General features: G+C 41.0%; 1 protein-coding gene and 1 non-coding gene across 2 annotated transcripts in view; one reads left to right on the top strand and one right to left on the bottom strand.

Moving 5' to 3' along the window:
- LOC126184732 (solute carrier family 35 member E1 homolog) overlaps window positions 1-27,287 on the bottom strand; it is a 63,782-nt gene that overhangs the window by 13,870 nt on the left and 22,625 nt on the right. The window contains exons 4-5 of the mRNA XM_049927269.1: window positions 19,064-19,189; window positions 13,317-13,559 (exon numbers count right to left, since the gene is read on the bottom strand). Of these exons, the coding sequence (XP_049783226.1) occupies window positions 13,317-13,559; window positions 19,064-19,189 (369 nt within the window). The remainder of the gene's footprint in view (window positions 1-13,316; window positions 13,560-19,063; window positions 19,190-27,287) is intronic.
- On the top strand, window positions 25,099-25,170 carry Trnat-agu (transfer RNA threonine (anticodon AGU)). Its single transcript has one exon. It is a non-coding gene; the product is annotated as a tRNA-Thr (tRNA).

The following is a 27,287-nucleotide window of genomic DNA, read 5'->3' as shown; positions in this document are numbered from 1 at the left end:
ATCCTTAGAATGGTTATGTTTTTAAACACGGGCGTAGAATTTCCCGGGACTTTAAAAGACGAAACTCAGGGAAGAAAACCCCTTTCGGAAAGATTTTTGATGTGCAGCAACTTGTACGTTGATTATTTTTGTATTACGAAAGTATAAATTCGAATTCCACCAAGCACCGCATGTTACTTTCTGAACCATTGTAATCGAGATTGCAATGTGCTTTTGTAAGCCTGTCATAGCTCATTTCACGTGATCCCGCCACCCGATGACAGAGGATATTCAGACAACAGGACGCGTGGTGTCGTCAACTAATAGTAACATCACTGTTAAGTAGCATGGATACACAAATTGGAAAGGTAATGTTTTTAATTAATATAAGTTATGCTGCTACAAGAAAAGCAAAGCTTTCACATATAATATTGGTCTCTAAGGTTAATAAGCTGCAAGAGAAGCTAAGCTTTCACATGTAATGTTGATCTTTTTTGTGCGTGTTGCACTTCAAGATATATCACACAAATGTGCCAGTAAAATTTTTAGCAGAGACCAGTAACTTGTCCTTAAAGTTTCCCACAAATAAATTAGCTACCACAGAAGAGAGAGAGAGCTTCCCGTAGCACTACATCAATTTGCTCATGATACCGACATGAATGTCTGGGCAAAAAATATTTCTAAATGGCTCGTCCTCAAACACTCTGTGATTTAAGAAGTTCATCGTACATTGTCGCACATAGTTCAACTTGCACAAAAGGAAATTTACTTTGAAAGTAACACTTTTCAAACCACCATTCACAATATTTTCCCGCGACCTGTTAGAAATAGGTTCATTTCAGTAGTCACCAGAGCGCCAGATGACAGGTGCCGCCGCATTTTGGCAGCTACTGTGACGCAGGAAGCCCGTATGCTCGCACGTGTAAAACATTAAAAGATCTTACATTATGTCATAAAAGAAAAAAAGACATAAGAGGATACTCCAAGAGCATCGGAATTTCGTGAATAATACAAAAATGGCAAATTTAAAGCGCATACTTAAAGAGCACATTCGTAGGTCCAGATTCCCAATGAAGTAGGCCTCGACCTGATATTCAGCTTTTCAGTGTGGGTTCCGGAATGTGAATTTTCTTGGAGTACCAGTACTGTATTAACTCATTTTTGATTCTATATTATGGCATAATGCCATACGTGCTAGAAGGTTAAAACGTGCACTTGAAATGCAGCAAGCTGTTGAAATTAGCCAAGAGTGTGGAACTAAACACTTTGTTTCAAATACATTGACTGCCTCAGCATAAAAGATTAATAAAAACCAAATTTTTTAGCAAGCCGACAAAAATAACTTCATTGTTCTACAAGGCGATTATTGCATGACTGTCAGAAAAGTGGAAATAAAATAAAATCTGAAACTAATAACATATATTAGCCTTCCGTGATTATGTGAATGTCTTTTAATTCACTTGATAGCTCCCGGCCACAGAAATCCATTTTGTTTTCATTTCACGTGAGAGCAGTAAACGAAGACGAAACAGCAAACTTACTAAAGTGTAAACACGGGTCACATGGAGACTACACACTTCCCCACTACAACTCAGACTGCTCTGCGCATCAGCTCTGGATCTACGATAATTCCGAACCGGGGCAATACTGCGATAATAGTGCCCCGCCCCCTCGAGCGTTTGAGATACCAAGTCAAAAATTTTAAAAAATTGAATTTTCAAAAATATGTTAATTTTGTACATCTTTCTGAAGAGCCTGACACATAAAACATATATGTTCGAGGAAATGTAAGAAATGTTATTTGGTCTTAAATGTGCCAGAGTGCAGTGCCACCCGTCTTCACACAGCATTCTTCTAGAGCACGTCACTGTATTTCGCTCCGTGGAATTGTAAAGTGTGTATTTTGTACTGGATGCCATCAAACTATATTCAGGACAGTGGAAATTAAAATGTCCTGTGGTGCCTCTCCTGCTCCCAGTTGCTCAGTTTGACATCATGCCCCACTCGCCATTAATACTGGATGGGATTATTTGTAATCTGAAGAACAATAACTCTTCATAAAATTTGCAGTCTTTATTGCCTATTATGTAATAACTAATAATTTTCTGTTTTGGGTGACATAAAATTAAATATAGGATACATAAAACCAGTAAAGACAAGAGGAAAAACAAGACAGTACACATTTCTTCGATCTTTAGCTCCTAGCATTATTTTTTCGCTAATCTTGCTACAGCTTTATATGGCGCGCTTTCCTTTCTACGAAAGGATCTATTACCTCATCAAAGTTAGTCAAACATTTTGCTACATGAAAAATCGAAATATTGTTGTCTAATACTGCATAAGTTATTAATACAAATAGTACCGAAGACTGGTGTGGTTTCTCGATCTGATTATGTCTATTTTGTCACTGTCTGCTACGTGAAACAAAATAGGTCTTTCTAACACTGCAGAAGTTGTAACACACACCTAATAAACGAGACTGTTTTGGTACAAAACACGACAGAATATAATTCACGAAGACCAACATAAAATGCCTAATAGGCCTACTATAAGCAAAAAGCTTTATGTTAGAAAATAGTTTCACATTTCATGCATACACTCCTGTTTCTTGAGCATGAGATCAAAAAGTAGTAGCACGAGATTTTTATATAAATTTGGAATCGTCATATTCTTCCCTAATTTGTGTGATGTCCCCGTTTCTTCTCCTTCCTCATTCTAACAATCAATCTCGTCATGACTAATTCTGAACTATTCCAGCCTTTGTCAAAACTTATTCGCCGGTTAACTTCACTAACCCTGCCAGAATCACCGGTTTAGTTATCTCTGATTATTCTCCGGTTAGGTGTTGTTATGTTCGTACAAATCATTTTCCGCGGTACTTCCAGAATAGAACTTAAGCGGCTGCTAGACGGGGACTGTACAACTGGCCTTTACTAGTGTAGCGATCTGGCCAAAAAATTTCTAACATTTTCCTGAATACACTGAGATGATAACACATAATCTTTCTTACCTGTTATTCCTGTTACTCATTTATTTCCACTCTGGAAGTCTGAATCTTTGGATTTCCCTACTAAGTATAACAACGCTGATCACTCCCAATCCCATTCAAGAACAGAAAAGACAGTGATTGGCATTCACTCATTCGGCTTTACTCCACTTAGCTTGTATAGCTTGGTCTCCTTTTTCCTGCAGGAAAGTTTATTTCTAGATGCAACGAGCATTCCCCTGACAGAGACATCACGTACACTATGCACGTATTCAAAAATCAACTTATGATTCATTCCGAAATCAACTTACAGAATGTGTTCAAAACCTAACAGGGATGCATTTCAAAATCATATGAGTAATCGATAGACCAACGTGCGCTGAATGCTAGGCGCTTTGTGACACAAGGTTTTTCCTCCTCAAGAATATGAATTTGGGACCCCTCTCCCTCCCTCATAGATCCAGGCCTGCTGCGCATGCGTGAATCTGGCAGCTTGGGTGCAACAGTAAAATTTTTCCCAGTTGCATCTAGCAGTTTGCTGCGACTGTTTACACAGCCAACAGCCACATTTCTGTAGCCAGAAGCAGAAGAAGGTACTACTCATACACCACTCAACTGTGCATGCACATGAGCCCGCTCGTAACTGCTAAAATGAATCTAATGTACACAGTTGTGATGTCACGCTCATCGGAGGCAATCTGTTGTCATGAAGCATTTCATACTCTACCTAAACCATGTGACGCAATTTGCCGTTGGCAAAAGCTTGTATGAGCACTATGTTTTGTTGTATATGGTACATTTCCTTTGCAATTAATGTTTTATTTTCATTTTTTTTCCTTGTTCACATTTTATTGTTGTAGTATTATTCTGCAATAGCGCGATACAGTAATATCCTTTGTTAGAGTATAGATTCTTACCAACCAAATTACAAAAATTTAACTGAAAACTAACAACAAAAAATTCCCGAAATGGTAAAAAATTCCTGGGTTTTTCCCGATTGTCCCGGGTCGTATACACCCTGTTTTCCTCAATAATATGAATTTGCCCCCCCCCCCCCCCCCCCCCCCCGAAACTATCACCAGGGGCAGATAACCCAGTTTGCCCCCGCCACCTAGTTTCGGGCCTGTTGCGCATACGTGAATCTGGCAGCTTAGGAGAACCTGTAAAATTTTTCTGGATAGCATCTGGCTACTTGCTGCTATTGCTTATACAGCTAACTGCCACACTTCTGTAGCCAGAAGCAGGAGAAGGTACTACTCATACGAGACTCAACTGCACATGCGGATAAGCTCGCTCGTAACCGCTCAAATGAATATAATATTAAGTTGTGACGTCGCGCCCATCAGAGGAAATTTGTTGTTATGAAACTTTGCATAGCCTACCTAAAGCCTTTGACACATTTTGCCGTTGGCAGACGCTTGTAAGAGCACTGTGTTTCGTTGTTGTATATAGTGAATTTCCGTTGCAACTTAAATTTTATTTTAGTTTCTTTTTTTCTCGTTCTTTTTTATTGCGGCAGTATTATTCTGCAGTAGCGAGATACAGTAATATTCTTTGTTAGAGTATTGGTTCTTACCAGTCAAAGTTACAAAAATTTAACTGAAAACTAAAGCAATGAAAAATTCCCAAAATTCTAAAAAATTCCCGGGTTTTTCCCGGTTTTCTCCTGGATGAAAAAATTCCTGGGTTTTTCCCAGATCTCCCTGTTGTCCTGAGTCGTATACACCCTGTAATAAATACCCCCTGTCATCATAGGATAATGGTTAAAAATGTGGAGAGCATGTCTTGGCACACAAACTGCATTGCAACATATGGAACATTCTACGTTGGTAAGAGTAACTCTCTTAAGGTTCTCAAACTGATCATCACAACGGGGGCCATGGTGCAGTAAAGCCTCCAGTCAGCCTTAGATAGCTGCCAATCAGTTGGGTTTACATGTAGGTGGGGTAGGAGTCAGCAAGTGGATAGTACACGGGAAATGGTCATTTGAACACACATCACAGAGAACAGACCACTCAAGACCAGAGGTAAATGAGAGGTCCAAATGGGAATAGGTGGACGTGCAGTCGGAAAGGAACATGGGTGCTCCAGTGTTAATGCAGATGAGGTTAACTTGACTGAGAAGGTCAGACAAGAGGGAACCTCGCGGACAGGTTGTTGAAGAGCCCGAAAGGGGATGATGGGCGTTAAAGTCACCAAGCAGCAAAAAGGGGTGAAGGAGCTAACCAATAAGCAGGATTAAGTCTGACCCAGTAACAATGAATGACAAAGGGATCTACACGTTATAAAGAGAAGGGATGTAATGAAGACGGAAGATGCAGACTGCAACAGCTTGCAGCTGGATGTTCAATGAGATGGTTTTGACATCATCCTGAATGAGAAGCACGATTCCCTCATGAGATAAAATGCCATCCTTGGCAGCACACCAGACAGAAATGCGAGAGCTCAAAGTAGTCGGAGGATGCAATCTAATTTCTTGAGGGCAGAAAACAACCGGACACTGTGATTTCAAGAGCAGTTGTAATTGCTCCTTGTTGGATATAATGCCATGAACATTCCACTGGTTAAGAGTGATAGTGGGAATGGAGAGGAGGGAACAAACAAAGGGCATTCACCTAGGTGGCTGCCGAGTGTAAGCCTTCGAAGACTCGCTGCTGCTGGGCACAGAGGCTGGAGGATCCTGTTCAATGAAATCTATGGAGGAATCGCCATTCTCCCTGGGTCAGACTGGGGGCTACAGGGCAGGAAAACAGTAGATGGTGTACACCGGCGAAATGGAGATCGGCCAGGTGTGGGTCTCACGCAGCAAGACCATTGAAGAGGATGTCCGAGTCAGGGAAGGAGGAGACAGTTTGTGTTTGTTTGACTTCTTAGAGACTTTACAAGACAATGACTCAGATGTTTGTTGGCTGGAGGGACGTAAAAAGTCTTGCAGAAGTGTTCCTTTTGTCCTTTCCAACCTGCCGGTTGTGTAGCAGGTGATCTTGCTGCTTGCAGGGGATGAAGATTTGGTGGCTTGATGTGCAGCTCTTGGAGAAGAAGATGTGGATGCTACCATGATAATGGGCGATTTCTCAATTGCAGTACTGATCTTGAGGTCACAAGTCTGTGGGGCCATGTCCTTTGTGGAGCGAGGCATTGGTACTGTAAGTGCCAGATGGTAAAATGCAGGGCTTTTAATTAGTCAATGACTGTGAGCGACAGGGAAGAGTAGATTTTCCTTCACTTGGATCTCCTGGATGGCCCACTCATCAAAATACATGGGACACTCACAGGATGTGGTGGTATGGTCACCATTATAACTGACCCAGCAGGGAGGAGGAGGAGGAGGAGGAGGAGGAATGCTATTGCCCTCATATGCATCTCCACCACAAGTGACCCACCTGGCTGTAAAATATCGACCATGTGAAATTCATCTTGTGCTATTCTCACAAGACATCCTGAAAGCCATGGATTAAGGCAGTCAGATGCAGTGATTCTTGACTTTCAAAACACACTTGACTTAGTACCACACTTATGCTTATTATCAAAAGTACTAGTTTAGACAAGAAGAGAATAGAAGCTTTCGAAATGTGGTGCTACAGAAGAATGCTGAAGATTAGATGGGTAGATCACATAACTAATGAGGAGGTATTGAACAGAATTGGGGAGAAGAGGAGTTTGTGGCACAACTGGACTAGAAGAAGGGATCGGTTGGTAGGACATGTTCCGAGGCATCAAGGGATCACCAATTTGGTACTGGAGGGCAGTGTGGAGGGTAAAAATCGTAGAGGGAGACCAAGAGATGAATACACTAAGCAGATTCAGAAGGATGTAGGCTGCAGCAGGTACTGGGAGATGAAGAAGCTTGCACAGGATAGAGTAGCATGAAGAGCTGCATCAAACCAGTCTCAGGACTGAAGACCACAACAACAACAAACAACTATCATTTGGGGAACTAAGCAAGCTTTGTAACTGGATTGATGATTTCTTGGTATGCAGAATACAACATTAATGTGAATAGAGGATATTGAACAAATACAAGGAAGGGCAGCACAAATGGTTACATGCTTGTTTGACACATGGCAGAGTGTCATGAAGATGTTAAAAGAGCTTAACTGGCATACTGTTTAGGATAGGCACTATCTATTCCACGAAAACCTAAGTAGAAAGTTTCAAGAACAAACTTGAAGTGGTGGATCTAAGAATCTAGAACAATCCCCTATGCATCGCTCTCATAGGGGTCATGAAGACAAAGTTAGAAACATTACTGTTTGTACAGAGCCATTCAAGCAATAATTCTTCCGACGCTCCATACATAAATGGAATGGGAAAGGTCGTAATGACTGGTACAATGGGATGTACTCTCTACTGTCCACTTCATAGTGGTTTGCAGAGTAAGCTCACATGATGAGGGAGGGAACAGCTTGTGATCTTACAAAATGAACAAAACCAGAATGGGTATACATGAATTTGAACATCACTTCTTTAAATGCAACAGCATTGTGTTAACCACTGTGGCACCTTACTGTCTTCTGCAAACAACAAAATTTTTTTCAGGTAGACCAGTAAAGATATCCATTTACAGTGCTCAATTAACTGACAAACACACTCTGACAAATATGTTACTTTCGTAGATTTGTAAAAGCTTTCGACACAGTTGACAAGAGTATTCTAATACAACACATTAAAACTGTCTGGATAACCTCAACATCTCAAAGTAACACAAAGTCTGAACAATAATACAGTTGTAACGATAAACACTAGCTATTGATTTTTAGCTTCTATCTAGATTAACAGAGGAGTGAGACAGGATTGTAGTTTGTCACTAACATCATTTAACAAGTAGATGATATGAGAGGAGAAGCTATATTCGTCTGGAGATTCTTTTAGCCAAAGGTGCCATAATAACTGCTTTTTCTTTGTTGATGACATGATAAATTTGATAAATTTTGTGGAAGGCACAATATTAACACTGGAGACAAAAGTCAGCTTCCAGATGTGAAATTATAATAAATGGCCAGATTCTTGAGCAAGCCTCACATTTCAGATATCTTGACTGTGATTGCAGCTACGAATGTGAAGATAACAACTTAAGGCAAGTATTTAAGTAATAACACACGTGGCAAATCCACCATAATTTCCCAAAGAAATGAGAATTAAATTTTACAGGAGAATGGCATTGCCTGTGCTACTTAATGGAAATGAGAACTGTACTCTTTCAGCAGATGTTAGAGCAGCGAGATTCCTGAGAAATATTTTGGAGGTGTCCATACTGCAACACATCAGAAATGGTGACATTCATGCGGTAATTGAATGTTTTATATAAATATGGTCATCTCCTATTACAGAGCACAAAGAAAACACCACACTGACAGAACAGAAGATGGTGAGATACTACAGGCAAATCTTGCTACATAAGCCTGTGGGGGGAAAAAGATCAGCGATGCTCATAGAAATAGAATATCAAATGCAGCTGGGACAAACATTAAAGAAAATAAATAGGCGCAGAAAACATTTGAGAAAAATGAATAATGGATAGTTTCAGCTTAAAATCCCATAATTCATTTTGTTTTATATAAACTGTCCATCGAAACTTTCTTCACATAGAAAAATGATAATGATTTTTCAGTTAGTATAATTGAAAGCATCCATTAACTTCTCATTTCTCCTGTAAAATAAAATTTGAACTCTTACAAATGATACATTTCTGTGTGTGTGTGTGTGTGTGTGTGTGTGTGTGTGTGTGTGTGTGTGTGTGGTTTTTCCCTTTTAAATAATTATGACATACACAATTGTTAATGCTTTCATGACCACTTGTTGACACACTGCCAGTTGGCTTCTGTTTCAGGAATAACTTCAACAAGAAAGAAGAAAGTCTCAAGATAAACAGATCCTGGCTTCCTGTGCTGCAGCAAAAGAGGTACCAAATAAAGAAAAATATTTAAAATGTCAAAATACAAAAAATATTCAGGACAAGTCAGAATTGAGAGCGTAAAAACCAAAAAGTAGAAGAATGGTGACAGCAGCAAAAAATATGGCTTGGGAAAAGACTTGTAATAAAGCTGATAATGTTACTTGGGGGGGAAGGGGGGGGGGGGGACGGAACACACTCAGAAGCATGGAGGATACTGAAAATATAGAGGGAAAATTCTAAACAAATTAAATATATTAGTATTCAGTCTTGGGAAAAATACCGCATTTACTTGAGTAGGAGATGACCCTCAGCATCCGATGACCCCCCTTTTTTTTTTTTAAGAGACTTTTTGTAACTGTGATTTGTCAGATTATATTAAAAATGAAATTTTCTCGAACTGTTTCAATGATATAATTTATCTGCCAAAAAGATCATCATCATACCTGTGGCAACCCACCGGACTACTACTTGGTCACTACGAGGAGACACAGCAGCTGAGTGACAGCGTACGACGATTGCGGAGACGCATTCATTGCCACCTACCGCACATGTCTATGTAGGTGAATGCCACCCAAAACTTGCCCTCATTCTGCTCTGGCTCCATGTGCAATTCACTTTGTTACTGAACTGTTTGCAAATGTCAAGCCACATGGCACCCCCAAACATTGTACTTCTTGTTAAACCTGGTAGTTGTGATCAGAAAATATACTTGTTCTAGAAGTGGCAATGTGTTCTTATGTTGTGTGTTATGCAATAATTGTGGACATTTTTCGTGTTCGTTTCACAACCATGGACCATGCACCCAAGGCTACCTCACTGGATGTGTCAAGGGAGGTTGTGCTCCACCATTCTCTCCAACAGGAGTTAAGAGGGACACAAATGTCAGCAGGCCTTGTTGTCCGCATTGCTCTCCCAGCAGTTTACAATGAATCCGCTGCTGTTTTCATTATAAGAGTCAGTGGAGGAGATGGAGGCATACGAGAAATACATCCTACAACATTCCAGGTAACAGATCCAGCTGTGACCAAATACCTTTTCCTGTCATGGATCTTGCCTATTATGTACCTGTATCAGCTTTTATGCAAATGGGCTCCTCTCACAGAATGCACATCTGACCTCTGATGAAATGTGTGCTTGGTTATACACCCACTTTAACTGTCACTGCCATTTCATAGCATCCTGTGTTGTGTTTTATCAGTGTTGTAAACAACCTAACCAATCACCCTGTGCGTGGGTGACTGAACTGCACAGACTCAGCCAGAAATGCTGTTTTGTGACTTATGTACATAAGGGATCTTATGCTGTAGTGATTATTTGGGACAATATTATTCAGGGAGCTCTGGATAAGGAAGTGCATCAGAAATCTCTACAATTTGAAGATCCTTCTTTGGAGGACTTTTTAAAATGAGTCAAATCCTTCAGAGTTTCCCAGCCCCTGGGCAGCTGGTTAAATTTTGAGGGGAGGGTGGCAGCCATCACTTTAGAACTGGAAGAGGACTCTTGCCTAGTTGAAGTAGCAAATGCGGCAACCACAGAGAGCAAACACCGTTGCCCTACAGCTCAGTCCTGTAAACAAGGAAAGCGATTTTGCCCCTCCATCAGCACTTGTTTCTGTTGTGCCTGGAATGTTTTTCAAAACAAGTCTGAGACAACTGCCCAAATAGATAGGCACCGTGTGAGGTCTACCGGAAGCAAGGAACCTTGCATCAGCCTGTCGTGCTTTAAATAAATGGATATTAATATGATTTTGTCCTAATCCTCAAACCTGGGAGTGCTCCCACAGATACTGTCCATCACACTCACTTTGTGTGACAAACAAGTTCAGCTAAAGATCAATACAGTCACCTCTGCATCCCTGTTAAGCTATGAAATATATCTCCAGCTCGGAGCACCCACCCTGGAATCCACAGCTCGCTGCTTGGTGACATATAAAATGCAAAATATTACACTTAAAGAACAAATCATGATTGTGGCATTATACAAACAGGTTGTATGCCACCTCACCTTCCTTGTGGTTTACAGCACAGATACAGATAATCTTTTCAGCTTCAATACCTTTCAGATTCCGACTTCATCATCGAGGACTCCACCCACCTGGTGTCGGAACTAATACCATTTCAATAATTGGATGTCATCAATATGGAGTTTTTGGAGATCTTCTCTAAGGGGTCTTGGCAAAGCGAGGAACTCTATCACACATATCAGTGCACCCCCACTTTTTCTGTGTACAACCCATGTCCCATGCATTGTGAGATGCCATCAAAAATGAACTACACTGGTCGATAGCTTTGGATTCATTGAACCTGTGTTTGCCAGGGAGTGGGCGACACCATTAGTTATCACAAAAAAGCCATTGGGAAAACTGTGCCTGTGTGGAGATTTTAAAGTTACAATCAATTCCGAGTCAAGACAGCAAATATATATCATTCTCAAACACAACACACTTTCCTCTGTACTCATGGAAGGACAGCATTTTTCAAAAACCAGTCTCTCCGAAGCTTGCTTACAACTACTTCTGGATCAATAATCATATAAAGTCCTCTTAGTAAACACACCACATGGGTTGTACAGGGTCAAAAATTTAGTTTTCACCATAGCTAGTGCCCCTGCTATTTTTCAAAGATTCCTTGAACAACTGCTGCAGGATATCCCTGGATGCATAAATTATCTAGACTACATTACAGTGATGGGTCCACACGGGTAGAACACTTACCAAACTTGCAGTGGCTGTTTCACAACCTCCAGTCTGCTAGCCTCAAATGCAACCTTGAGGAATCAGTTTTTTTCCAACTGTCAGTGGAATACCTAGGGTACTTTATATCCTGCAACAGTTTTCAACCCACACAGCCCACACAGACACTTGTCGAATCCACCATCACGCTTCCTTATACTGAGAATGTCAAGGAGCTCCCATCTTTCTTGAGGAAGATCACATATTAAGCAAGTCCAGCCTGGATGTTGCATCGACTGCGCACCTGCTATACAAACTGCATTTGAAGGGCATCTCGTTTGTCCAGCCAGAAGCTTGTGAACAGGCTTTCAAAACTTTGAAGCAGCCCCATGTCTTGCCACACTTGAACCAGATAAACAACTGGTGGTGGTGACTGGTGCCTCTGAAAGGGGCCAGAGGGCTATCCTGGTTCATAGACACACAGAGTGCTCGGAACATCCGATCACTTTCGTGTCAATGCTGGGCACATTTTCTCAGAAGATACCATTACAATATTCAGTTCTGAAATAGCACACAACACTCCAACATGGATGCACTTTTCCACCTCCCAACGGGACCTGACTCGAAGTTCGATGAAGGTTAGGTCTTGTGTTTCCATTTGGATGAAGAGGATTGACAGGCAGTGTACACTTTCCCTATCACAGTGACCTGTGTGGCTGCAGTGATGATGAAGGACACTATCTTTCAACAGCTGCAGTGGTACATCCAACATGGCTTGCCTGACCACATTCCTGGTCAGGACTCCAATCTGTTGCGCCAGTTTTTCACCTTTGCCATCAGCTCATCCTAGTGGACAGTGTTATCCTCTTCACTACAGATGAGTGGTCTCCCCGGGAGGATCTGCCAGAAACTTTGTGCCTCATGATACTACTGCTTCTGCATGAAGGTCACTGGGGAGTCCTCATGCACAAAACTGCTTACCTGGCACAAAATGTACTGGCCAGGCATAGACCAGCAGGTTGAGCATCTTGTTCATTGCTGTTCTCAGTCTCAGCAGCAGCAGGGGGCACCCCGCCAGATGCTCTCTTCCTGGCCGACACCCTCCTGCTCGTGGGAGTGATTTCATGTCGAATTTGTGGGTTCCTTCTTGGTTACTATCTAGCTGATTTTCATCAATGTGTGCTCAAACTTTCTGTATGTGGTTAACTGTCGGTGCATGAGTGCAGAAGTTACAGTTGCCGCACTCAATAGAATCTGCACTAAATTTTTTAAGAACATGGTTGTATGATGAGTTCACTTCAAAAAACAGCACACTTAATACAGATTTCACGAATCCCTGCAAGCCAGCATCACTCTGCAAGCTGGGTTATTAACTCTGCTTCAAAGATATTTTTAATCATAGGTAGTACATATTACATGAAAAGCAAGAATTAAGTGCGGTCACATATTTTAACCCCATGGCGCACTTGTCCACTGCAGTGGACACCTATTAATGTTGCTTCTTTGGCTTTGCAGTGGACAGCTGCACCACATGGTTAAAACAGAAAATCAAGCAGTATAAAACATCAAATCCAGTGACCACAGCTTTGAAAAAAATTGTCTACTGTTTTCATTCAATGAATTACATTTAAAAAAAAACTTTTAATCAATGCACACAACAACATAATAGCCCCTAAGCAGTATCTCACATATACAACAAATACTTTTTCATTGATATACAAAAAGTTCCAGCATCATAGTTGAATTTGAGCCTTTATCTAGAAAACAGCATGCAATCAACTTACCTTATTGTAAAACAAAACACCAAATATAGCCATCATCATGCCAAAAACATTTGTCAGTGTGACTGGGTTGCCCAACACAAACAGAGATGATGCAATGACAAAAATGCGCTTGGAGGCACTTGCTACAGCGTATGTCAGAGGAGTAACAAGTGATAAAACACTGAAAGCTATGATGTTCTGTAACCAGTTTAGAACTCCATCGATGAACAACAGAGAGAGGACAGTTGTGTTATCTCCATTGATCTGCAACAAAGTACAAATACCTGTATCATTTTTTCATTTGTATACTTATTTTCACAGCGACATTCACCTCCTTTAAATGTATCAGAATCAGAATTAACTCTCCCTTTAACAGTCTTAAAAGACCAAAGAGGTTATGACTCATTTCACTGACTTTATTGTGTGACTGCTTCCAATTGTGTCAAGAACTACAGTCAAATATTACTGCAAAGATAATACCTACACACAATACATTAAATAATTTCATAATACTTAAACAGATTTACATCTGAACCCCCATTCTGAGCCATCTGACAGTAACTGTGAAAAATCTATGTATAAGCTCAAATTTCTTTGATTGGATATTCATGATTATTTTGTGAGATAACTCTTACTGAAATATGTATTAATGCCATTTTAGCAATATTCCTCTGTGATGTAGAGCAGATCTATTGCTAAATCTGCAATTTTGCAGTAACTAGTTTTATGTCGTTAGTCCTGTTAACTACTCGGGATGCAAACTTCATATATATTATGGAATCTACTGCTTCAGTAATTGGTCTAGCCATCTATTTACACACAATATGTTACATTTGTTTGTGATGAGAGTCAACTGACAGCCATTAAATCAAATGTTGATCCTCAGTAGGCCTTCTTGCATTTTGCTACAATTCCTGATATAGTAACGTCTGTAAACAGTAACAGCACTACATAGTGATATAAGTCTTCCTCAGCATACACCAAAACTTCTTTCACATCATCTGCTTAATCTCCACTGCAAGCAATGTAACAAGTTATATTTGGAAAAGCTTTTTTTTTTTTTCTCTCCAGTCATTGTGCCAACATATGTTTTACTCATCATCCTGTGGTTTGTATGATGTGAAAAAGTTTTTCAGAGACCACTACAAATCATGAATGTTTCTTAACTTCCTTATTTAATAAAGCAACATGTTTCAAGGTACAATCCTCATCTTCAGGCTATAATAATGGCAATACAAACAACATTAGACAAAGTACACATTGATATTAAACTTGTTCATTACAGTTTTGACATGTGCTGCAGCCATCATGGGGTTAAAGAGTGGGATCACCTAACATGATGAAATATTCACTTCATTTGTCGGTCTGCTGTTTATATATTAAAAAAAATCTGATATGCCTGCTTTCAAAATTTAAAAACCATGTCTTCAGATGTTGTATGATACCTCTCTAGAAAGCAAATTCTTCATTTACTAATATACTTATGCTAGCTCTACTATGCATCACAAAATACCCCAGTCCTCTCAGAAGGTTTCAATTTTTTCAGCTGATGACTCCAGACTAAATACTAATCCTCAAGTATTGGTAGCCAAAGTATTTTTAAGAAGTTACTCAAAACAGAGAACCTTCAACCAATCAGACTTTATGCAATGAAATATAGTCTGATGTTTTGCTTCTCTTACTACTGATGCAGAAGGTTGTTCCATTTCATATCATTCCCAAGGAAGAAAGATTAGGACTTAACCTCCCATCAAAGGCAAGGTAGTTAGAGATGGTGAACATGTTACATTTGAGAAGGGAATTAGCTGCGTCCCTTCCAAAGGAAACATCTAGACATTTTCCTCAAGTTGTTTAGAAAAGTTGCAGAAAAACTAAATCTGGATGGTCAGAAGGGGATTTGAACCACCATTCTCTCGAATGTGAGTCCAGTGTTTTACGAATGTGCCACAGTGATTGGTTGAATCAAAGAAATAGGTCTTGTACAGGATGAGAAAGTGTCCAATTTTGAAACATGCGTAACTTAGTTTATGTGCAACATACGGCATACGCAGAAAGAATATTACACCATTACAGGTGGAAACAGGAATCACAAGAGCTATCATGGGGACCTGGAAGAATGGCTGCATAACTCAAGTACTTAGGTTTTTCTATGGTAACCTTCCTAATGTATAGGTGCTATCACTCTGAAGAACGAGTTCCTCTGCACCACTCTAGGCAGAGAATCAAATTATTTATTTTTGATTGTATATTCAAAGAATACAGGTTACTTCCATCTGTTTATTCATGTTGGTATTATTTCTCATCAGTCAATGTTTCAAGAAAGCTGAACTAAAATCTGATCCTGTCTGAAGTCATAACAAACAAATACTTTTAATTATTTTCAGTTTCTTTAACACATGAAACTTCTTAACCCTATTTCCTAAAAAAAACCAGGAGAAAGTCATGTGAATAACTAATGTAACATGTACTGAGTCAAAAAAAAGCTTTTCCTAGAAAAGACCATCCTACTGTCATTCTCTTTTATGTTCATCTCAGAAAATGACAGCAAGAATATTCCTTACTGTAACGATAAGTAAAGTGAATGGAGAAAGTATCTTCACATTTGATAGTGTTTAGACAGAATCTGCCACATGCTTGTTGGAAAACTGGATTCAGGATGGCTAAAACTTAATCTGAGTGATGATTGTTCATGTATCATACCTAACATTCTATCACTACACTATCTTGCCTTTCAGCTACCAAGTTCCATAACAGTTCAACTGCACTGAACATTAGTAAGCTTCCTTGTACGACTCAGTGCCTTTGTTGTTGTAGTACCCAGTATGGTGGCATTGAGGTTCAGACATTGACAGACGCATATGGGAGGACTGAAGTTTAGTTCACCATACAACCATTGAATTGAGTGTTTCTTTTATTTTTTATTTTCTTGTTTGTGTACATCTCTTTAACTGTAAGGGGATCTTCACTAGTCACAGAGACTACAGGCTACATCTTAAGCAAAGAAGGAATAACTAATCAGAATTCAGCAACCATTGACACCTTGGAGGTGTAAAAAAAATTTAAAGAACTTCAATCCCTTTCAGGAAAAGGAAATCATTATGGCAGGTTTCTGTCACACAAAACAACAATCACTCACCCCATTTTATTGAACATTAACATGTGACCAGGTAGATGCAAAATTAAAACAGAACCTTCACTTGGAGGCACTGTTAGTAAACTATAAGCTTGGGAGACCCTTTGTTTTGGCAGCTAGTTTCCCAATGGGGAGTTTGTCTAACTACAACAATTAAATTCATATGGCTCCAAATAATAACATAAACGTTCTAGACCTTAACCTCAACCAATTAAAATTCACCTAGTAATGGAATGTAAGTCTTTCCCGGCCATTTTAGGCCACACTTCAACATACTCAACATAAATGTAAAAACCTTTCACCAACAAACATTGTGTCTTAGCATCTATAGCTCTCAAGATTCACTTCAAACCAATCAGCAAACACACAAACACTGATGCACTGTCATGTCTCCTCATGGGCACTCCCCTATTCTTCACCCAGTATGAAGAGGTCTGTTACCATATTGACACCACCCTACAAAACACCATTGACCCTTTTCCTGCATCGAGGCAACGGTGGTACTGGAAAGCAAGCAGGACCCAACCATACCCGTACAGCAAGTCTTGCACTTCTAATATGAATACGCTGCCAAACTCTATATGGCACCACAGGTTTCCTTTGCCACTTCTGTTCAAAAATAATTTGCATCAATATGCTGAGCACAAGTGATCAAGGCCCTGCAAGGTAAAAGTTGCAGGGGGGGGGGGGGAGGGGGGGGGTGAAGGATCTCCTACCACAGCCACTGGAGGATACCTGCATGAAGAACTTTATGCTTGATCACAGATTAGTAGCACACTGAACTCACTGTTCATGCTGGTGGGAGGTGACAGAACATTAGACATCACAATCTTTTGTTGCTGCCCAATGCCCTGGAAACTGCAGAGCTGGATTCACATTACTTTGTGGGCACATTCTTTTTACCAGTTTGAGTTATAGTGGTGGACGCACTGCCCAACTACCCACACACTGTACATATGTCATCCACAACTGAGGCTACCCTCTGGATAAACCATCACTGAGGGGCTGACATAAGCTACCATGACAAACAATGGTCCTCAATACTGATCACCAATGTTCAGACAATTCTTCACACGACACCTAACAACAGTGGCAGTACACACACAATATAACGACAAAGTTGAGTGCCTGGTCTAGACTTTTAAGCAAGACATTCAAAAGGCTGAGAGAGATGCCCCTGAGGCAAGGCTGACATTCCTCTTGAGCAGATAATATTTGCCACTGTCCTGCTAAGCTCATTCATGGTAGGTAACTCCATGTACTGTCGCATCAAATAATGCCAGTCATCATCACCCTCCAGGCAGCACAATACATGGATAAAGTTCAAATCTGGGTTTGTAACTTTGGCCTCCCACTGACATCTCCTACAAGAAAAATGACTAAGTCACAATTTCACTGAAATTCCAATCTGGAGTTTTTAGTCTTTATCCAGTGGAAAAAAGGAACAAAGGTGCAAAACTGTGTCAACTACGAAGTCATCAGAAACCGAGCACAAGCTTTGGACAGAAAAAGGATTGTGAGGGAAACATACTATGTCCACTTGATTTAGGGGATGGTCAGACAGGGATGTGAAACACACTCTTCATGTACATGAGTTCTGTGTAAACAGTGTATTACATCAAGTTCCGAACTGGTCTCTTCTTTTTTTCCCCTCAAGGACAGATTGTCAACAATAATTAACACAGGACAACTACACTATCATGAGTTACAGAACATATCAAGTGTTGTGTCAACAAATTCTGCTTACATCTGAAAGGCAATGGCAATGGAGCCACCACCTGCAGAGGCTTATCACAGCCACTTGTTATGAACAACACATTATTTCTTCCCATCACAGGTGAGTCATGATCAGATTTTGCCAATCTATCAGCAGCAGCAACACTCCACATGAGGTCTATAATTCCATGTTGTATTGCAAGTGACTGTAGATCTATTATCTTTGACCTCTCTGGACAACTACACATTGCTGACCAAGAAAGTTGACCACACTATACAGACCAAAATTCTGCAATTTATTCTTTCCTCCATATAAACGTTAAGACAGTACTTGCCACCCTTGATCCAGTTCCCACTGAGCAGTAGAGAAACTCCAATTTTACATCACATAGCATCTCCCAGCAATCAAGATCTTTAAACTTTGCCACTGGTGCCACTGGTCATCTTGGGAATGCACCCCTGTCACCGTCAGACTTACACAAACTCAATGCACAATATAACTTCACCATTGGATACCTTGTCCACTTTCAGTACTTTCTATTAAATCAGACACGATGCTATAGGCTATATTATTCATTTAGTTATTCTACAGTTTTCATTTTAAATCCAAAGTAATACCGAGCAGTCCAGACTGCCAAATGTGTCAGTTTAGGGATTATGATAAATGCATTAATGCTTAATAATAAAAAATTATGAAATGTAAACTATTACCACTCCCATTCTACTTTTCATTTATGATGGAATAATACACATTTCATTTATAGCAATAACAGTATGTTATCTCATTATGAAGAAATATTAAATATACTTTTTCTTGCAGAGAAATAAGTAATAAAACATCACAAATACTTAAAATATGGCAAGATATTAAATTAATATTCCTATAAGTCACAAATTTTAAAGCTATCTTGCTACTTACAATAACTTGATCCTGTAGAAGCACCTGCAGGTCTGTGAAGACCCATACGGGAAGAAACATAAAAAGAGCAAGACGACCAAGTATATGCAACAACCGTAAGTGATGGACACCAGTATCATGTAACACCTGCAAATAAAGAGAGAGAGTTGAGAAGTGTATACATACTTTGCATTTTCTATGAATAAATAACTTGATGAACTGAATGTGTTACAAGAATAAAAACTTTCCTCTTTCACTTATTTCACCTATTACTTATGCAAATATTTGTGTACAAATGTGGAAGTAACTGCTCACTGTTAAAAATGACAATCATCATCATCATCTTGGACAGTTTCCAGCCACTGGCTGGGTCTGTCGGGAACACAAGCCTCTCCATCGTGTTCTGTCTTTCCACCATTCCCCCTCTTCCACCTTCGTCCAGTTCTCTCCTCTTCGCATCACACATTCCTTCACTCCCTTCACCCATCTATCCCTTGGTCTTCCTCTGGGCCTCTTCCCCTCCAGTTGCAGATCAAACATCCTCTTTGGAATTCTTCCCTCACCCATTCTCTTCATGTGTCCATACCACTGCAGTGTTGATTTTTCTATCCTGTCCTGTACTGGTCCCTCCTTTAGTCTTTCCCTCACATACACATTTCGCAATCTGTCTCATCTTGTTACACCCAACCTGCTCCTCTGGAACTTCATTTCACTAGCCTGTATTCTACTTTTGTTGCTTTCGTGCAATATTGACAATATCTTTTTTGAGATGGAGAACGTCCTCAACACTGGAAAGTTATCCGACAATGCAGCTATATTATGAAAACAATAGATTGCTACTCACCATAAAGATGACATGTTGAGTTGCAGGCAGGCATGACAAAAAAGGACTGTTGCATATAAGCTTCCAGTCAAAGCCTTATTCAGAAAGGAAAAACGCACACACAGTCACAAAAGCATGCACACCTCACCTGCACACGACCGCTATCTCCAGGTAGAATATATCTATAAGGCAGTTCATGCAAGAAGAGGTACTACCCAAAACAGCCAAGAATTTCATTGTACTAGTCAAACCAGTAGCAGAACAACTGTCTGCCACTAGATGGCTCGAGGTACACTGCAACACAAAGTTTTGTCATCTTTGGCGCATGCAATTGTGAGTTGTAGTGGTGTGTGACAGGACATGTTTCAGTGCTGCTGCGAATTGTGAAATGGATAATGTGATGGAGCAATGGACCTGAATGAAATTATGTTTTAAGTTGAAGGAAGTTGCAGCTGAAACCCACTGCATGCTGACAGAGGCATTTGGTGAGAGTGCACCAAGACAAGCAAGAACATTTGTGTGGTTCAAGTGCTTCAAGGAAGGCAGAGAATCTGTGGAAGATGGTAAACATTATGATCGACTGTCAACATCTGCTACACCAGAAATGATCATGAAGGCGCATGATGCGATTTACGAAGACCAAAGGTACACAATTCATAATGTTTGTAACAGACTTGGGCTGTTGTACAGTACATGTCAACAAATTCCAGCCAAAGAACTAAACACAAGATAAATTGCAGCGAAGATTGTCCCTTGTCTTCTCAGCTCTGACCAATGAAATCTCAGGATTCACATGTGCACTGAGATACAACAAAGAGTTCAAGAGTGTCCAAAATTCTTATCCAAAGTCATAACACATGAGAAACAAAGCAGTAATTATTACAATGCAAAATATCATCTTCCCCAAAGTTGAAAAAAGCTTGACAAATTCGCTGCAACATGAAATCAATGCTGATCACTTTTTTCGACATTTAAGGAATTATGCATAAGGAGTTTGTTCTGCCTGGTCAGACTGTCAATGGGCAGTTTTACTACGATGTTCAGATGTGACTGAGGAAAAACGTTCGGCAGGAACAGCCAGAGATGTGGAAAGATTGTAATGGTCCCCACCTATTTATCAGACCTAGCCTTGTGAGACTTCTACCTGAAGATGAAAATCACATTGAAAGGGTGACTTTTGACCCAACTGAAGACAGCCAAGTGGAATCACAATGGGTCCTGAAATTCCAGGCATTCTTCCAAAAATGGGAACAATGCTGGAATCACTGCATATGTGCAATCACAATTGCTATCGGAACATGACTGTAGTATGAGCAACTGCATTGCAGGCTTTATAGGAGCACTGCAAGCACAGATAGCCCAGCACGGCAGGCACTGTCCACGCATAGTACTGTGGCGGCAAAAACAGTGCTCACACATTATAGGGGCTGTTGTCTATGCCAAAGACTTCTGGCGGGCTATCAAAACTGTCATACTGCGATACCAGAATATTGGTCTGTAATTTTCAAGGTGTGTTCTTTTACCCTTCCTGTATACAGGAGTCACCTGTGCTTTTTTTCAATTGCTTGTGACTTTGCGCTGGGCAAGATATTCACGATAAATGAAAGCTAGTGAGGAGCCAATGCCGTAGAGTACTCTTTGTAAAACTGGGCTGGGATTCCATCCCAACCTGGCAACTTCTCTGTTCTCAACTCTCTCAGCTTTTTATCTATGCCAGGGATGCCTATTAATACATCATCCATACAGGACTCTGTGGGATAGTAAAATGACAGTATGTTTGTAAGATTCTCCTGCATGAACGATTTCATAAATGCAGAATTTAAAACTTCAGATTTAGTTCTTCTATATTCAACTGCCAAACCAGATTGGTCAATGAGTGACTGGATGTAAGCCTTAGATCCACCTAGCACCGAGCAAGTTGGTGCGGTGGCTAGCACACTGGTCTCTCATTCTGGAGGACAACGGTTCCATCCTGCATCCAGCCATCCTGATTTAGGTTTTCTGTGATTTCCCTAAATCGGTTTAGGCAAATGCCAGGATGATTCCTTTGAAAGGACACAGCCGACTTCCTTCCCTGTTCTTCCCTAATCCAATGAGACTGATGACCTCGCTGTTTGGTCTCCTCCCCCAACCCAACCCAACCCAACCCAACCCAACCCAACCCTCCGTCTAGTGCTTTTATATAGGACCAGAATTTTCTTGGGTTCCCAGCCAGATCTTTCGCTAAGGTATTTTGATGATGATGATGATGATGATGATGATATGATGATGATGATGATGATGATGATGATATGATGATGATTGTAGTTATGTGCTTCACACAGAGACCTTTTCACAGATGCACGTTCATAGCGCACCAACCCCATTTTTGATAAACAACTTCAAATTACAGAATTCAAACCATCATCAAGGTTCTGGGCTTCATAAAACCCCACACCTTACAACACTTATTTGAACAGAATTCATTCTGCACTGAGAGGCTGAAGCAAGAGCATGTCATGGATGTGAGAGGAGTTTTGCAGCATGCTTAACAAGAAGACACATATGGCAGATTGCTGCTGTATGGCTGAGCAGGTGCAGGCAACTGCTCCTGCTCGGACAGCTGCCTCATCTGGTCCCCCAAGTAAGTCAACTTCTGCCAAGACAATGGAACAAGCCATGGATATGGAAGCATGTGCCACTGCGTCCACACCTCCTACTGCCAACAACACCGCTGCGCCAGAGGGCGCACCGAGACTTTGCCTGAAGAAGGAGTCCATGACCGCAATTATGGTGGAGTTCGAAGACATCTGGCAGAAAAAGGAGAAGAAAGAATGACCAACCAACAGGCCATCCACTGAAGTGGGGAGAAGACAAGCACAAGCTGACCTGCTTGGCGAATGCAGCACCTGATGATGGTGAAAGGAAGAAGAAGTTGGCAGCCAGCATCCCAAGTGCCAACAAGGGATGCAAACAGAAGATTATCATTGATGAGTGAGGTTGGTCTGGCCTACTTTTGCACCCAGACAAATAAGTCGCACACAATCTCCAGAGGCAGACGGCCACCCCGAGTTGCAACTTAGTGGCTCTGGGGGTGTCTTTGCTGCCCTTCACGAGGTGGCAGAGGATGCTACCATCTCACCAGAGACTCCTTAACCCACTACCTGCAGCAATTAAGCACCTGAGGCCTCCTCCGATTGTCTATCAAGTGAGGAGTGACTACTTTGAGTTACTACAACAGATATTGCAGTGGACAAATCAAGACTTCACTGCAAAATCTGTAGGAAAGACCCTTGTGCACATTTTATCTGTGTGACTGTGAAGACTACTGTAGCATATCGAGTGAGGTGGCCGACAACCCTCTGCCGTTCTACACCTACACGAAGGTGATCAGGACCATACTCCAGGGCTTCCCACAGACTATGTAGCTAGATCACCTCCAGAAGACATTGGAATGACTTGGGTCAGGATTCACACTGTGGCACAGATGAAGCCCGCAAACACTGGTGAAGATAGGCCGCTAATGCTAGCTGGGATACAGACAACTCCATTAACTGGGGTCTGTTCGGCCTCACACAGCTAATGAAGATGGCCTTCACAGTCGAGAACTTGAAGTCGCGGAGAGGGGCCGCCAGGCACATGGCACACCACTACTCAATGCCTGACATCTGTGTAAAGTGTGGCAATCATTCCAGCAATCAATGCACACTCAAAAGAGAAGCTACACCAATGTGCACAAACTGTGGTGGGCTGCACGTGATGAGCTACAGTGGCTGTGAATATCTGGAAGCCACGATAGCTCACCAAATGCAGCGTACCATACAGGGTGCCACAAAAGGCAGCACCAGCATGCCCAACCCACCATCCGCACCCCTGCCAGAAGCAACATGCCAGCAACAGGAGGAGGTGTGACATCTGATGACTGCACCCAATCACGCCTCTTGGTGCAAGCAAGGTGAGAGGCGATGCTGGCGCAGATATGACACAGCAACCGGTCACCACCACTGCGCTCTGCAGGTGTAGATGACAGCTCACTGTATGAGTTTGAAGTGCAAGGTGGCCCACCCAGCAGAAGAGGACCAAGGGTGACACCAAAGAACTGGAAGGCTGTGACAGTGGCAATGCTGAAACTGCTGACCACAATGCGTTGGCACCACTCAACAACAAACACTGATGCCACAAGAGGAGGTGACATCAGTAGCCTGGTCAAGGTGCTAATGACCATGTTCCATCAAATAATGGGCATGATGGAGCACATGACGAAGCAGTGCAGATAGTTGTGCCAGCAGCTAATCGGTCCACTGACAGGCAGTAGATGGTGCAATATCACCGGTCAAGGTGTCCATGATCAGCCTACCGACCGCCATCATACTGCTGTGCTGGCGCCAGAAGAAGATAAATCTGAAAAGGGTCTACCTGAAAATGATCAGCTGAGAGTCAACAACACAATCTTTAAGAAGCTGGAGACAGAGGACCTACAAGTTCTGACCCCTGTCAACCCCAGAGGGAGCAGCTACCTCCGTGAAGGCACCTTCGTCAGCACACATTTGAATGGATAAATTCACTCTCGATATCCAAACTTATTGTACTATTTCCACTGTTTTCTCCATTCTGAGTATTTTGTCACAGCCACAAATGGAATCAATCTTTACATTCAACTTCCTCCTTGATACACTGGTGGGTTATCTAGCATGTGGAGGCATTGCCCCTTCAATGTGACAGGCACACTCTTCAGCACAAATGGGAAGTTTGGAGCTCTAGCACCCATAGCACACAATTTTCTTGCACAGTGGATATGTTTTGGTAGGGGACCAAACAATGACGTCATCAGTCTCATTGGATTAGAGAAAGGAACAAGTCTGGCATTTGCCTGATGCAATTTAGGGAAATCACAGAAAACCTAAATCAGGATGGCCGGACGCGGGTTTCAACCATTGTCCTCCCGAATTCGAGTCCAGGGTGTTGGCACAATATGTAATTTAATCAAAAAATTGAGAGTGGACTCGAGAACCTATGATGTGTCCTAATAATGGCTGGGTTGTAAACATGAAAGATGTCTTAATACTTCATGAATATACATTTTTCCATTGAATACTGCCCTTGGGTTCCTAAAGGCTGAGCACAGCCTCACCCCATCCAACATAGATCACATATGCTTGATGTAGAGGCAGGATTTCCCCATAACATACAAGGCTGAGGTGCAATTCCAACATCGGAGAGCTTAGATAGTCAATGCAGCTGTGGTAGCCACAATGCTACAGTGGTGTAATGGTTAGCACATCTGCCTAGTAATCAGGAGGGTCAGGTTCAAGTCCTGACTGTGGCACAAATTTTAATTCATTGCTTCAGCTTTTATTCAACAGCAACACATTTAGTGTGGTATGGGTCTGTTCCGGCATGACAATGATAAAGGACGGAAAAGCAGAGAGGGCTGTGAGATGACATCAGTCAATAGCATGCTGATTTATGACAACAAGACAGGAGCAGCATCTAGGCAAAGAGAATATAAGTACTGCTCCACCTAGTCACGTGACAGTGGAAGACAAGCCGTCATACAAACACTACAGCAGTGACTTATGAACTCTTTTGTTTTGCTTGCATTGAAATAGTATATACCGAAGGACATTGATTATCTGCATGTCGCCGTTTGCTTACGACACAACTCTGTGAACATGCAAAGTTAAGTACTGTAATTTAACTTACTGTAATAAACTCCATTAATACGATTTACTTGAACTGTTGTCTAGCAACCCAAGAAAACAGCTTCCTAGGCACCCTATATTAGACACGTGGGCAGGATACTACAGGGTCCACAGCATCTGTGTAATTAGTAAACATGGTAGGTTCCACTTACAGCTGTAAAATAATTTTTTATTTATTGTGATTGCAGTTTTTAGTAGTACTACTCATCTCCAGACAGAAGTCTCAAATACAGATATCCACACAGACATAAACACATCCACTAACCCAAATATCAGAGGAGTAGGAATGGTGTTCGAGTAACAACGTGCGTGAGAAATCACGAAACGAGATAAAACCCATAACAGTATCTTGCTGAGTAACACACTTTAGACACGTATCTTGCAAGATCATGGCAGTAGAGTCAGAGAAATTCAAGCTCATACAGAAACTTAACTGACAATTGTTTCTCCTGTTCACCACTTGAAAATGGAACAGCAAAGTGAGTTAATAGGTGATAGATGTTATAGGGTGACTGGGTTGTCTATGGTGTCTAAGGTGTCTAAGGTTTAGCATGACTCATTGCTAAAATGGAGGTCCTGCATTAGAATCCTGATGACCATCTCAGATTTTTTCGTGATTAAAATGTGGGCAACAAGGTGTACTCAAATGAGTAGATTCCTAATAAACTAAGTACCAAAACAGGCACAAAAGTTGTTGTACTGGTGTCAAATCAAAAGTCTTGGTTTGTTGGTTGGTTTGTGGGATTGAAGGGACCAGACTGCTAGGGCCATCGGTAAATCAAAAGTCTTCCCACAGGCTGAGAACCACATATGTTCCCATAAGGTGTAAAGATATAGATCGGCTAGGTAAACTGACTGACTTTTGATCAAAAACAAATGCAAAATTTGTCCAAGTATCAGTAACGCAACCAAACTATTTTGGATTTCCAATTAGATTGCACTTGTTGGCTGCTAACAAGTAGCAAGAACCATGGGACATTTTAACAGCACATTATTCAAATCAGATGTGTAAATTATGCTGTTTACCTGATTCTGTGTAGCACTCTTATGGCAAAAACTTCTGCACAATATAAAGAGTAGGAGCTCACATGGAGCTATTATTCTGCCATACTACAGTTTTAACATAATATGAACACCTGCCATTTTCATTCCCTTCCTCTTCTCACAGGAGGTGAGAAAAGGTTTAAAAGTAATGCCAGTCTCTCCTTTTGCAAATATGACAGAGGCATCCATTAAGGAATTTGATGACGAAATTGAATGTATTTTCATTTTTCCCTACAACTTATTTCACGAAACAACTTTCTGGAAGAAAGATACAGGCTCACTTAATGAACTAGTTTTGTTGTAATTCATCATTCAATACAGACAGTAAAAAAAGTGTAACTGGGGAAGGATGCAATAGAAGAATAAACACAAACCCATTACACAGTAACACATTTATGGTGCAATGCTAAACATGGTGTTTAAATTGTACATGACAGTATCTCCATAATAACAGTGCACTGATTTCAGGTAGTAAGTAACCAAATTTTAACAGAAAAATGAAATGGTAAATCCACGACCTATAATATCTCAGTTACTTTTAACTTGATTAATTTTGTATCCCACAGGACTTGGAGTCTTAGATACAAGATTATGGAACTGGCCAAATATGCTTACACCAAGTTTTATGCTGCAATACATGAGTTTTAGTTACAATAATAGGGCTATATAGTCATTACAGATAATCTGATTCTTTGAT

This window comes from Schistocerca cancellata, chromosome 4, assembly GCF_023864275.1.
Source record: "Schistocerca cancellata isolate TAMUIC-IGC-003103 chromosome 4, iqSchCanc2.1, whole genome shotgun sequence".
NCBI classification, from domain to species: Eukaryota; Metazoa; Arthropoda; class Insecta; order Orthoptera; family Acrididae; genus Schistocerca; species Schistocerca cancellata.
The sequence above is the reverse complement of the archived record's forward strand: the minus strand, read 5'-3'. Positions and strand labels throughout refer to the sequence as shown.